The 13,352-nt window shown below is 38.7% G+C and overlaps 1 protein-coding gene across 3 annotated transcripts in view; it reads left to right on the top strand.

Moving 5' to 3' along the window:
• Nucleotides 1–13,352, top strand: part of tmtc3 (transmembrane O-mannosyltransferase targeting cadherins 3) — a 34,694-nt gene that overhangs the window by 2,763 nt on the left and 18,579 nt on the right. For all 3 annotated transcript variants that reach the window (XM_042496916.1, XM_042496918.1, XM_042496917.1), the window contains exons 4-6: nt 6,631–6,730; nt 10,108–10,223; nt 11,411–11,583. In XM_042496916.1, coding sequence (XP_042352850.1) covers nt 6,631–6,730; nt 10,108–10,223; nt 11,411–11,583 — 389 coding nt within the window. The remainder of the gene's footprint in view (nt 1–6,630; nt 6,731–10,107; nt 10,224–11,410; nt 11,584–13,352) is intronic.

The raw sequence follows: 13,352 nt of genomic DNA on the forward strand, positions 1-13,352 counted from the left end.
AAGAATTTGTAACGCTTCCGCCTCCTTTCTTAACTCAACTCTTTCACCCAGCTGCATTCTCAGTTATTGAAATCTGGCACAGATATATTAATGTGAATACTCACTTGGTAGTACCTACTTAATTAGGATGGTACATTTTAAATTATAGAGCTTGGAACTCAACCCTAAAGGTAATGGGTTTTTAGTACTGATAGAAATTAATTAGTTTTGTGTATTGGTTGGACTTTTAAGTTACCACAAGTGCAGCAAAACATAGGTCACCATAGGGAAGACACTGTTTTCTAGGAAGCAACATTTGAAGAAGTTGAAGTGCCCATTTCCTGGGATCTTCATAAGACTTCATCAGTACTAGGCAGGAAATACACAGCATTTGTCCTCAAGCAAATGTGAGGCCTTTTCTAAATTAAGCTGATGCTCCACCACACTGGAGAGGCCCAGTAGGGATATTGGAAAAATGCTAAGACAGTGAAGTACATTGTTAGCAGCAGTGGTCTTACAGTGCAATTGTCCACACAAACCTTTTTTTTTTTTTTACCTGTGCACCATTATTTGTTTGACTTTGATTTTCTAAATGACCATAAATTGGGCAACAAGACAAGACATTTTGGATATATTTCAAACAACATGTCAACAACTGTGTCATTAAATGAATGTATCCAAATATGCATCACACAAAACAAAAAGAGTCAGTATATCAGGCCAGAACACAGTAGTGCTTCTACTAACAGAAAACCAAGCATGGCTTTGAGGTTAAAAAAAAAGGTCTATAGGAGGCTATAGTGTATAAGCCATGTGTATATGTACACAAGGTGCATGTCTTCACTGAACAGAGGAGGGGGATTAGGGGACATCACTCATCTGCTGCTTATAACACCTCTATAAAATCATCACCTCACCGTTGCTTCAACATGCCCACCAGGTCTGTCTGCGGGATGAGGCATCTTAGTCAGCTTCAAAACAGGTTATCGTACAGGTTATCAAACAGGTCATATTTTTCTGGCTGCATGACTTCTCCACAAACAAAAAGCAAAAGTTTTCCACACACAAAGAAGCCATGTCAAACTGACATTGTTTTGTGATTAAACTACTTATAATATGACAGTAAGCAGCAGATGAAAAAACTGCACACGTAACATATTGTTAAATCCAGCCCTTGTGGCCTGCAAAGGGTCTGATCATACCTTATCCAAGACATCCCCTCCCATGGTGGAATGTGTTTACCTGCATGCAATGAACTCCCTTCTAACGGGATTAGGTCAACTCCAGTTACCGCAGCTGTCATTTTAAGCCCTCTGTTAGAGGTGGAGACAGTGATTCTGATCTAACCTTTTTGTCAAACTCAGCAAATATCTCCTAATGGTTTGTTTACTGTCTGTTCTATGCACTGGAGAAATCTAGGATATATAAACAATACATGCATGCAAAAACCACACACATGCCTTTTCCCACACAAACAGGTATTTATAAATGAAGAATAGGAAGTGTGCTCCTCACTCAGACTTAAGACTAGGCATACAGGTGAGATAGCTGCAGGTGATTTTATGAGGAGATTTAATATAATTTAAGGAGATGGGCATCTTGGTTTTAGTTGTTTGCCAATTTCACTGATGGTGTTATTTTTGCAGGCTGAGATTTATAAAACAGTACATGCATATATGCAGCTTTATAAATCTGACAAAAAGAATGCTGATGCATATATCTGTCATTGTGCATACACACAGTTTTAGTCATCAGTCTATACAGAATTTCATGCATCTGGCCCCTTGTATTCATACACAGCCCTGATTCCATAAAGGGGAACAAACAAAGTAGACTGGACCGAGCCACATAACACTATGTTGGCTGCTCTCCTTCCCCGTCCTCCCTAAGGCTACACCATAGAAATGAAACTTTATCAAACATCAGAGATACTACAGGAGGTTCTGAAAGAGCATTGACGGGAGGGGAGTATTTGTTGAGTTCAGCAGCCTTCTCCAGTATTCAGACTCCTTTAGCAATTATTGTTAGTCCTCCTCTTATGCCCATGGACACTATTTTGTGCTGATCCTTTTTGAATTTAAAAAAATAGTTGCTATAGCAGTCTATCATGAACTTTATTGGGACCACAATGTTCACTGAACCAAAAACCTTTTGCGTATACTTTATGATATGATCTTTATCTCTTCTGCAGGGCCTGTCTGAAAAGCCTCCTCCCCAATTAGGATTTGTAATTCATCCTATTCAGCATAGCTGAACTGATGACCAGACAGGCCCTGACCAGAGCAGAAAAACAAAGAAAACATTCTGCTTCTTGGGGTGGAGTGCTACTGTTACACAGCATGCAGTGCTGTGCCAGTCGTCCTCATGGTGTTCTCTAATCTATGCAGAGTCTCTCAGACTTCTTGAATGGAAACAATTTGCCTCACAAATGAGCCCTTAGAGTTAGTCCAGCAAATGCCCTTCATGTTATCGCCGTCTGGAATCTCTCTCTGAACGGATCATTTGTTTTTGAGTTATGCTCCAAGCACTGAAGGTCCCTTCATGGTACGTGGGTACAAAGAGTCCCTGTGTGTCCCCATGTCTTTCTCAGTGTGTTTTTGGTTATCTGTCTTTTGGATTGGGGACTTCAGGATTTTTTTAGTATGTCCAAGTATCTCTAAATACAAATTATTTAGTGTGCTCCACAACAATACAGTATATTAAGGCTCTAAAATGGCATTAGGGGGCAAGCGCTCACTCTGACACAGACACACTGAGAATATGGGATTTAAAGTCTGAGTAGTTCAGTTAATCAAACCAAAACTGTGGTCAACCTTTCTACCATTCTGCTATGTTAGCTTTAATAAGCTAACAAAGACGTTTTGAGGCTGTCTGTAAGTAGATGTACTGCATGAACTTCAGATTTTTTTCAAAGATTTCCTTGTTCCTTGTGAATTTATCCTCTCAGTGTTATGTGAGCAAATCAGTGTGTTAACTTATTAGGAACACTGTGGCAAAAAAAAAACGTTCCAGACTTATTTAAATAATGCAGTTATTTACTTTAACAGCTATCAGTGGAATCAAGCTTCAACAGTGAATGAGCCACAGGGGCATACATGTTTCGTAGTGTTCTTGTAGCAAAATGGGTCGCTGCATACTTAGCCACTTTATCAAGTGAGCTAATGCAGTGGTGTGACTGCCTGATAAAGTAAGTGTAGGTTGGTATTGTGACCATGTTTGTGCAGTTTTTGAAAATGTCTTTATTTAATAGTAGGCAGTGCCATTCAAAGGACTCAGTGATATATATATATATATATATATATATATATACACTAATTGCTGGTTTTAGCTTCAAAGCTGTGGTTTGGAACTTTTATTTTAAAAAAAAACTTCATATTGGCTGAAACTTCATGTCACTTCATCCACACAGTACTAAATGAGACAGATAATCTGTGAAAAAAGTGATACTCCTCTGCCTATTCTGCATTCTAGTGCCGCGAATGGCTTTATGGCAAGTCAACAAAAATAATCAATCAGAGGCAAGGAGTCTCTAACACAGCTGTCAATCATATCAATCACCCTGTGAACTGTGATCAAAATTTAGTTTTTGTTTTCTTTCTGTGTCCCCTCTCTAAATTCTGAGGTTTCTGCATGTCAGTGAACGCAGAGCAGGCGGGGCTCTCCATGAGTGTTTTTCCTCAGCAGCAGTTTGTGAGTCGCAGGGGGCAGATAATTGATCAGTCAATTCATCTTGAGCTGATCAGCACAGATCAATGGAGGAGAGGAGCAGCTGCTGCAATGCCAATTTTTAGACCCAGCAGAATTTATGATTAACTTCTCTGCCCTGGCTGTACTCTGCACTCCAACAGTGTGATGCTATAAAAAAAAAACATATATAGATATATAGATATATATATATATATATATAGATATATATATATATATAGATATATATATAATGTGTGTGTGTGTGTGTGTGTTACCTGGGGAGCTTATTTTCATCGGTAATCCCTTGCCTGATGTTAAAAGGCATATATATATATACGTATATTCCCAAAGTGCTCCTAATGAATGGTCCATCTCCAAAAATAAAAAAATCTAGATGTGGCAGCAAATGTTTTAATTGTGGAAGGCTGCCACAAATAAAGGGATGTGTGGGAAACCCTGGTAAAAAAAAAAAAAAAAATCATGTTTCTGACAACACTTGAAGTTAGAAATAGGCAATGCAGTAACAGAATTTTGATTAGCACTACCTTGTTTGACTGCTGGTCACCCGCCATGGTTGACATGATTGATAGCAGATTTTCCATGCACAGCAGTAGATTTCAGCAAATGCCATTTGAAGCAATCGGTAGAGGGGGTAGGACATGATTTTTTTTCACAGATTATTATTTGTGCTGACTGAATATACTGACAGTTTCAAAAAATATGACAAAAATGTATTTTCACTAAAGTTATCAATTGCAGCATTAAGAGATACTTTTGTTTTTGTAAAGTGCTTGCAAAACTGTCTGTGGGATCATTCATGTGGTTTTAGGGTATGTTTATTTCTACAACTTCAGGCCTCTAGTTACGGCTTAAGTGAGAATGTTATTTCTTCCACACGAGGGCAGTCATCATTTACACAAATGACAGATGTTCATGAGAGGCTGCTTTGCGGAGATCTGCTTGTCATCTATTCAAAAGATTTACCCAACTGGACCTGTTTTCACAGCTGGATTTGAGGGCTTAAACGTGTGGGCTCTGGTTACTGCCAGCCCTGGACATGTGTGTAATGCTCTCAGAGATTAGATCAGAGTTATTCTGTGTTTTTCTTTATTTGAAGTGTATTTGAGGATGTAAACGTGGTTGTTGTTGAACTCAGGGTAGGAATGGTCATGTGCTGACATGTTCGACACTTGAAAGCCTGTGTCAAAACAAGGTTATGGATACCTTGTTGTCTGCCATGGGGGGGAACCTGCTGCATTGCACGTATGCAAACCTGACATAAAACAGCCAGCTACTTAATTACAATTAATCTAGATTGTTTTGGTATGAGTTGCCAAGAGTTAAAGACATTGGCCATTCACTTTACTATGATGGAACTAGATGGCACTCGGCTTGTGGTGCTCAAAGGGCCAGAAAATATATTTGAAAAACTCAATAGCAATGTCTCTTTCCAAAAATTATGACCCAGTTACTTAAAATAATCCACAGACCTTGTTGTGAGCAGTTTCATGTAGGAACTATTTTCTTTCCACCAAACTCCACCTGCCAACCGTATCACAGCGCAGAAGGGAACACTCAATTATTACTGAGCTAGCTAATGTTACGGCTCAGCTGAGGATGACACCATTAATGTTTACATCTTGTGCTGTCACGAATATGAGTCTCTCATCCATGAGTAGATGCACGCCTCCTTCTGCGTTATGATACAGTTGGCGGGTATCGTTTGGTAAAAAAGAAAATAGTTCCTACACAACACTGCCAGCAACAAGGTCTGTGGATTAGCTTCAGCAACCACGTTATGATTTCCGAAAGGAGACATTGCTGTCCAATTTTACAAGTTTTTAGGGGCTGTGAGTACCTCAAGCTCAGTACCATCTAGTTTCACAATATTTGAGTGAAGGCAGCCATCTCTACGGCTGACATCTCCAACACTCGGCAAATCGCATCAAAACAGTCTCGATTGAAAAACAGCATTTTAAAGGCACAGACACACCAAACCAACATCAAACAAATAGTGGTGTGAAAGCCAACTGTTGTGTCACCTCATGTTGCCCGTGTCTTGGACAAAAAGTTGCACATGAACACACACACAGATATACCTGATGGCCAACCAGCACATACATTCTGCACCTGTGTGAATGGAAATTACAATTACAGACAACTACCTGCTGGTAGTTGTCTGTAATTGTCATTTAAAAAGGGAAACTATGACAATATTTAGCCAGTATGCACTTTTAACAACACAATCCAATAACGAAAGAAATAAAGCATATCTACCGTGCGCCAGTGAACAAAAACACAACCCATCAGGAAACCTTTCTGCTAAAAGGCTCAATGACTTAATGAGAACAATCTTACCTTACATAACAAGTTAGTTTTAGTCCTACTCCCTCTTGACTTTAGCTCTTGTTTACATTCCTCACTTAAATTTCTCTTCTTGTGTGATACACTGATCTGCTAATTTGAGTGATTTCATTCACCTACAAGCTCTGCCAACTCCGACACCAATTCAACATGCTGAATCGACTGAAGAAAAGCTGACAAGGGGTGGCGAGGGCCAGCACTGCAGGCCTTGAACTTGATCATTTGATGGTATTAAAACCAGCTGGAAAGCCATAATGTAAAACAGACTCTATGGTAGCTCTATAAAGAATGAGCATATAATTCCCACAGACATCAAAAACTGTCCCAAGGAAATAGAAGCGCTGATGGATTTCCTTACACTTGCAACACAACTGTGCAAGTTAAGCTTGTTGTCAATGTGGACCCATAAATATTTGTAAAAGCACGACATTCATCAAGTATCTTCTCGTGAGGAAATAATGTTTGCAATCTGTATGATTGAACATGCACCATTTTTTGCAGACTTTTAAATAAATAGATTAACCTACACTTCTATGAGACGTAAAACTAACAAATCAGTATAGATGAGCCACAGTACTAACTGCTGTCACTTCTTATCAGGTCACAGGTGTGGTTGGCCGAGCTGAACTTCTTTCTTCAATCTTTCTCCTGGCTGCTTTCCTGGCCTACACTAAATCAAAAGGTGCAGACCACTCCATTGGTAAGTCTACTGTACTTCACACCTCTCACTTGAATATAACCCATGTACAAGATGTACTGAGTTTATGTCATCTAAGCATTTGCCCATCCATTCAAGACAGAGACAGGAAACCCAACCCAAAATTCCCACTGTATGACGCAAGTGACCCGGAAGATCTCTGGCAATGTTGCAGCCCTCCTCATTCATTAATAAGCAGTATTAGTCCACAGTCAAATGTTTGTGGCAACAGGAAGGTTTGGGATAGGATCATGTAATTATATTCACATTGTTACAGTTTTTATATTGAAATGATAATGCAGACAGACCTGTGTCTGTTGTGCTTTGTATTTGGTTGGTATTGTGTTTGTGGTTCTCAGTGCGATGAAATCTCTCACGTAGTAGGGTAGGGTGGGGCTTGTTGTCATCAAATACACCTGTGTGTATTTGTTTTATAATTGCACCCTGAGGAAAATGACACAGCACACCTATGCCCTTTTATTTCTTTTGTATGCGCAATGTGTGCGAACCATTCATAACAAAGGCTTTTAAACTTTTGGATTCACATTGAATTGGTCTACTTCTGTCAGTCTTTTGTTTACCCGTTTACCTGTGCCAACCAACAGAAACCATGACAGCAATGACTTGTTAAGCTTGAACCACAGCCCTACCAATTTTTTTAAATTTATGTAAGCTGGGCTTACACTTAACGGCTTAAGTCAGTTTATGATCTGATTTTTGAGCCGTATGACTTATTTTATGAGTCATGCTGAATTTCCGGTTTGTCAGGCAGGATTAGCCGTACAGTGTGCAGGGGCAGCTCAGACACCTGGCAGCTCATTTAAGCTGTGTCCCATGAGAAACCTTTTCAGAGCAGACATTATGACATGTCATATTAGGGAAAGCACTGGTGTATTTAATATGATTTATGATAGCTGCATTCCACTTAGGGGAGGCCCTGGTATTGTGCATGCTGGCTCACTGAAATATCTTATTGGGGCATTTAATAGAACTGAGACATCGTTAATGATAACAATTTCACCTGTGCTTTTCCTAAAACGGGGCTAAAACGGGTCTTCCCCCCCTAACAAGATAATTTTCCCCTAAAACAATGGTCAGTCCAGGCAGTTCTTATTAAGTCACAAAGTCACATATTTCAAAGTTTATGACCAAGATTCATCATGAATTGGCCCTTCTTGGCTACCAATGAATAATTAACACTGTGGGCTGGGCATCTGGGAATATGGATTAAAATCCATAGTGGTGTTTACAGGACGGGTTGTGATATTTCACTTCAACAAAAGGTTGATGACTGGGAAATAGAATGCTGAGCTAATGCAAAATATATCCTCATAAAATACATCATTTCCCTGTAATGATTAACAACACCCACACTGCTGACAAGAGCAAACGCAAGGTTTAATGTCTGGCATCAATTATTTTCAACCTGGCTCCTTTCTATGGTCTAGCAAAGTTCAAGTGGTATTTTAACAGTGATTGATTGCCACTTAACTGCAAATGCTTGATTGTAATATTTCCCTACTTGATATGTTGATGAGGATTTTATCATGCTCCATTAAATCATGCATTTTGATAAAATGGGGCCTGCTAAGGACAAGTGGTTTTGTCCTCAGTAGGGGCTGTGCTTAAGTTTTATTGCACTAGAGTTTGGTGTATTAAATTTGGATAAATATCTGTACTAAGAAATGTATTAAATGAGCCACTGTAAAAGCTTCTGTATGGGATGGGCAAAGAATATTTTTATTTATTGTTTTTATTTTTAAAGCTTGGAACATTTTAGTCCATCTAAATGTCAGTATATTTTATAACTATTTAGTTTCACATATTTTTGAGTGTAAAGCCCGTTTCACACAGCATGCATCATCTGTGTGTGACTGCAGCCTCGCCAGACGGCAGCCTCGCCAAACTGCAGCATGTTTCATGCTTGTGGTGTTCAGCATTGTTGCAACGTCACTGCTGCATCGCTTCCTGCTGCTATGAGTACTGTATTTCCATATTTATCTACAAATTCCACTCACTTATGAAGTCGTGCAAGCTCCTGCACAGCCATTAACACGGTCCTGCAAATGTTTCAAAATAAAATGCCTCGTATCAGCTACTGGTGGGATTCTGTCCACAGAGACGATGTCAAAGGGTTTTTATTTTGGAAGGGAAGCAGGAAAGCTGAAGTAAAACAGACATTGTTTTATTTCCTCATCTCTGTGTCAGAGAGAGACTTTTAAACTGCAGTAAAAGGTGGTCTAGAGTCAATATAATCATCAAAACACCATTTTCACTGTCTGTGTCTGCTGACAAACGCACATGGCATGAGTAAAAAATCGACAAGCCCCTGTTTCTCTATGTCCATACAACCACAATTAGTGTCATCAGTCATAACTAAGGCCAACTCAGAACAGACAGCAGAGCAAGAATACAGCTGGTCAAAATAAGGCTGCTATCGTATCGTATGATCTTCACGTTTGGTGTTTGTAGATAATTTATTTTATGGCTTACTTAGCTTAGCTTTAGTGACGCAACAGTAACAAGAAAAAAGTGGCATCCCGCCATTTGAAAAGTTTATCATGAACTGTAAGCCTACAGTTGGTGATATCATTAGTTAAATTAAAGATATGATTTGGTTAATAGCCAGCGTTAGATGTCACATACCAGTCTTAAAGAAACGTTACGAATTCAGCGTCAAACTGCAACTTTTTACTCTCCAAGCGCTGTCTCCTGCGTTGGAAAGCCACACCGAATATTTACTCTAGTTTTGCTTCTTCTTACATCGCTTCTTTTCTTTGCCATGGAACATTGCTTTCTGCCAGGACCTGGTTGTTTTCCTGGATCTTCTGCCATCACTGTGTTTCTTACACACTAACTAATTCACTGAGACTGTAACTTCTACACTGTATCCATTGAGTTTATGCTCCAGCCAGCTCAACTTCTTCATCCTCTCCTGCATCACACAGTGACTCACTATCACCTCTCAAGCCAGGATGTATTATTACAGAAAGGGCCGCCCATCCCTGGCTGTTTAGCATTGAATATCTCTGCACTACAATACAATGCATCTTGGACACAACGTCAAAGGTGTTACTGCCTCACACTCTGTTGATAGTTAGGTTTTTTTGAATGTTTTAAACTAAAATTACATCCACATCTTACATAATGCACCTTTAAAGCAAAGATAATTCAATAAACAACTTTTCAGGTTGTGGTTTTGCTAGCTTCTCTCAAAAAGCAATGAGATGATTCAATGCGAGCCGACAAAAACGCACATTAGGCACAGAACACTCTGTGTAATGCAGGACGTAAAGCACCATGAAATACTGTGTATTTTGGGAGTCTCAGTTGCAGAAACTTTGTTTGTTATTTATGTCTGTTCTTTTTTCTTTTTTTAGTTTGGGCTCCCATCGCTCTGACAGTTGTTCTAGTGGCTGCAGCAACACTGTGTAAGGAGCAGGGAATCACTGTCGTCGGCATCTGCTGTGTCTATGAAGTGTTTGTTGCACAAGGGGTAAGGCACTGAAGCTTAGTTACTCTGTGTTTCTTTTGGTCAACTTGCTACATCAAAGCATGGCTGGATTTTGCTTGAGACTTTGGTTTGCTAAATTGGTAGTTTTAAAAAGCAGTTGCTACCTGGATGAGATTAGTCAGATTAGGCAGTATATTAGATTGATACACAATGAACATATCTAACACTGAATGAGCCTGAATGGCAGGGAAATGAGATTTTAAAATGTTTCACATCAAAAACCTAAATCACAATGGAAAAGTCAATTAAATTGTAAAAACTAGCAGTTGTATGCCTCCAAACCATCCAAGTTGCACTTACAGTTGACCATCATGTCTGTGAATACATGGATGCTTCACACACATCTTACCCCCCCGTGGCACAAATCTATACAATCACCACATTTTTAGGAGTAGTGTCACCAACTCAATATCCGACCAAATGCCTCCCGCTCTGTTCCTGAGTTATGACATTAAGTAATGTAAAAAGTAACCTCACAGTGAAACTGATTTCTGGAAATATATATAATGTCATCATTTTATCCTGTCAGACATTTATGTAAAATTTATATAGTATAAATTCTTGAATATGGTCAAAAAATGTGTTTTGTGAGGTCACAGTGACCCTGACCTTGGATAATCAGCCATCAATTTCCAATGAGTTCATCTAGAGTCCAAGTGGACTTCTGTGCCAAATTTTTAAGAAATGCCCTCAAGGTGTTGTTAATATATCACTTTCACAAGAATGAGACAGATATATGGTCACAGTGACCTTGACCTTTGACAACCTAATTCTAATAATTTCATCCTTGAATCCAAGTGGACGTATATGGCAACTTTGAAGACATTCCCTTGAGGTGTTCTTGAAATATCAGGTATGTGAGGATTAGACATAAGTAGTTACAGTGACCAGAACTTTGGACCTATGACCACCAAAATCTTATCAGTCCAATTGGATGTCTGTGCCATATTTCAGGAAATTCCCTTAAAGTGTTTGATATTGACGAGAAAAGGATGGACTGACAGACAAATAGAGAACCAGATAGTATGATGGCTCCAGCCTTTGCTATTGCTGGTGCAAAGGCATAACAAGCGGGATTTAAATCTGAAGGTGTGTAGGAAGGAATCCTTTACATTACAATGTCGAGTTGACCCCTCCTTCCTGTGCTTTCATGTTACTATTCTTTTTAGTTTACCTTGCCCATGCTGTTGGACACATTACGGCAAGTCTTACAAGGAAAAGACGGTTTCCCCTATGCTGTCCTGCAAACTCTGCTAAAGCTTATTGTCCTCATCATCAGCACACTATTGCTCGTCATCATCAGGGTTCAAGTCATCCAGTCTCAGCTTCCTGTCTTCACCAGGTAGGTAGCATTATCCCATCAGCAGCAACTATATGCTGTTAAAATAGCATTTCAGCCTTACAACCGCTAAAGCTGTTTCTCCCTGATTGTCGACCTTTTTTTTTATTGGTGTGTCAAAAAATCAATGACCTTAATAGTGTACATTTCTTTTACTTTTTGTTTTTTTTGTCTTTGTGTGTGTGTGTGGGTGTGTGGGTGTGTGGGTGGGTGGATGTTAGGGTTTGGTATGATAATTTTTAGGGGAATGCATTATGTTTTAGTGGTTTGTATTTGGAACAGTTTAGAAAAGAGTCTGCAGCTGCTGTTTCTTATCTGCACAAAAGGAAAAGACATTTGTAGACACTAAAGGGCGTTGGAGTACAGTTAAAGTCATGATTTGAATGTAAATGGATTTCAGGGTTATATAAACACATTATACTACTCTGGTTCTTTATTTATTTCAGATTATGTAATAGTTTATGTAATGTCTTTTTATTTGATTAAAGTAGAAAATCTTCCCATGGCTTCTGACTTCCTGCCGCTGTCAGATGCTATTTACAGGCCTAGAACTATTTTGTAGTGAACAGAGTTCTACATTACATGAAAATGAATTATACATACTGTATATACATTTGCTTTCTCAGATAAGAACAATTAAATCAGTCGTGAGGAGTTCAAAGGCCAAAGCTGCAGCTACTTGAAAACAACTAAAAATGGGCCTTGTAATCCTCTTACATGAAAAAAGCTAGTGTGTTTTTTTAAAAATCCTTTTTATTCCTCAAATGCTTTCCACTGCGTTGTGACAATTCTCGGTCAAATACCATGCCCCCTTTAACACATGCTGATATCCCTGTAAGGTAAATTTATGTGGCATGTTATATTTATGCTGCAATGAGATATTTATGGTGTTGTAGTGAACGGTAAGACTGTTATCACTGGAAGTTAATCACAAACATGATAGGTGCACTGAACATTTTGAGGGCACAGCATCTCTTCTTGTTCATGACACCTTTGATAATGACAAAACATCTGTTGAACTTGGCACAGGCTCAGTGCAGCCCTGCTCTGGATGGAATGCAGACCCTGTTCATCACAAGTGTGACACACTTGTGTGATGTATGTGTACCCTCATGAACCTGAAAATGCAGGGGAGTCTAGGTTCATGTCAATAAGATAAGATATTGACATATTATCAAGTAACGAAATACTTACAACAATAACAAACCGAAATGTATCATATCTTCTTAATATTGCATTCTAGATATTATTTATGTAATGTAATTTATTGTCGAAGAATACTTATATCATTTAAAATACGAGACTAAATATAAATTTCATTAATCCATTAACTAATTTTGAAAAAAGCTCCTTTTTTATTTAAGAGATTACTTAAACCTACTTTCTGACGAGACAATATTTCTTATTTATAAATGGATGTTTCGTTTTCATTACAGCTTTGTTAAAATATTGTGTTTCAATCCAAGGACCATCAAATTACAATAAGGAACAATTGCTTACAATACTTGCTGCTGTATTTTACACTGTATTTACCTACCTATGAATGCAAATGGGCCAAGTGTCCAATGAGTTGTACGTTTTAAACTTAAAGGAGCAGTGTGTAAAATTTAGGGGGGTTTAGTGGTTTCTAGCAGATTACAACTAGCTGAAAGCTCTCCTAGTCAGAATTCCTTCAATGTTCATTGTTCAGAGGGTTTTTACTAGGAGCCGAATTATACGCAAAAATAACAGACCTGGTTATTAAAAATTGTAAACACTCAATAAAGCTGTCT

This window comes from Plectropomus leopardus, chromosome 11 (genome assembly GCF_008729295.1).
Source record: "Plectropomus leopardus isolate mb chromosome 11, YSFRI_Pleo_2.0, whole genome shotgun sequence".
NCBI lineage: Eukaryota > Metazoa > Chordata > Actinopteri > Perciformes > Serranidae > Plectropomus > Plectropomus leopardus.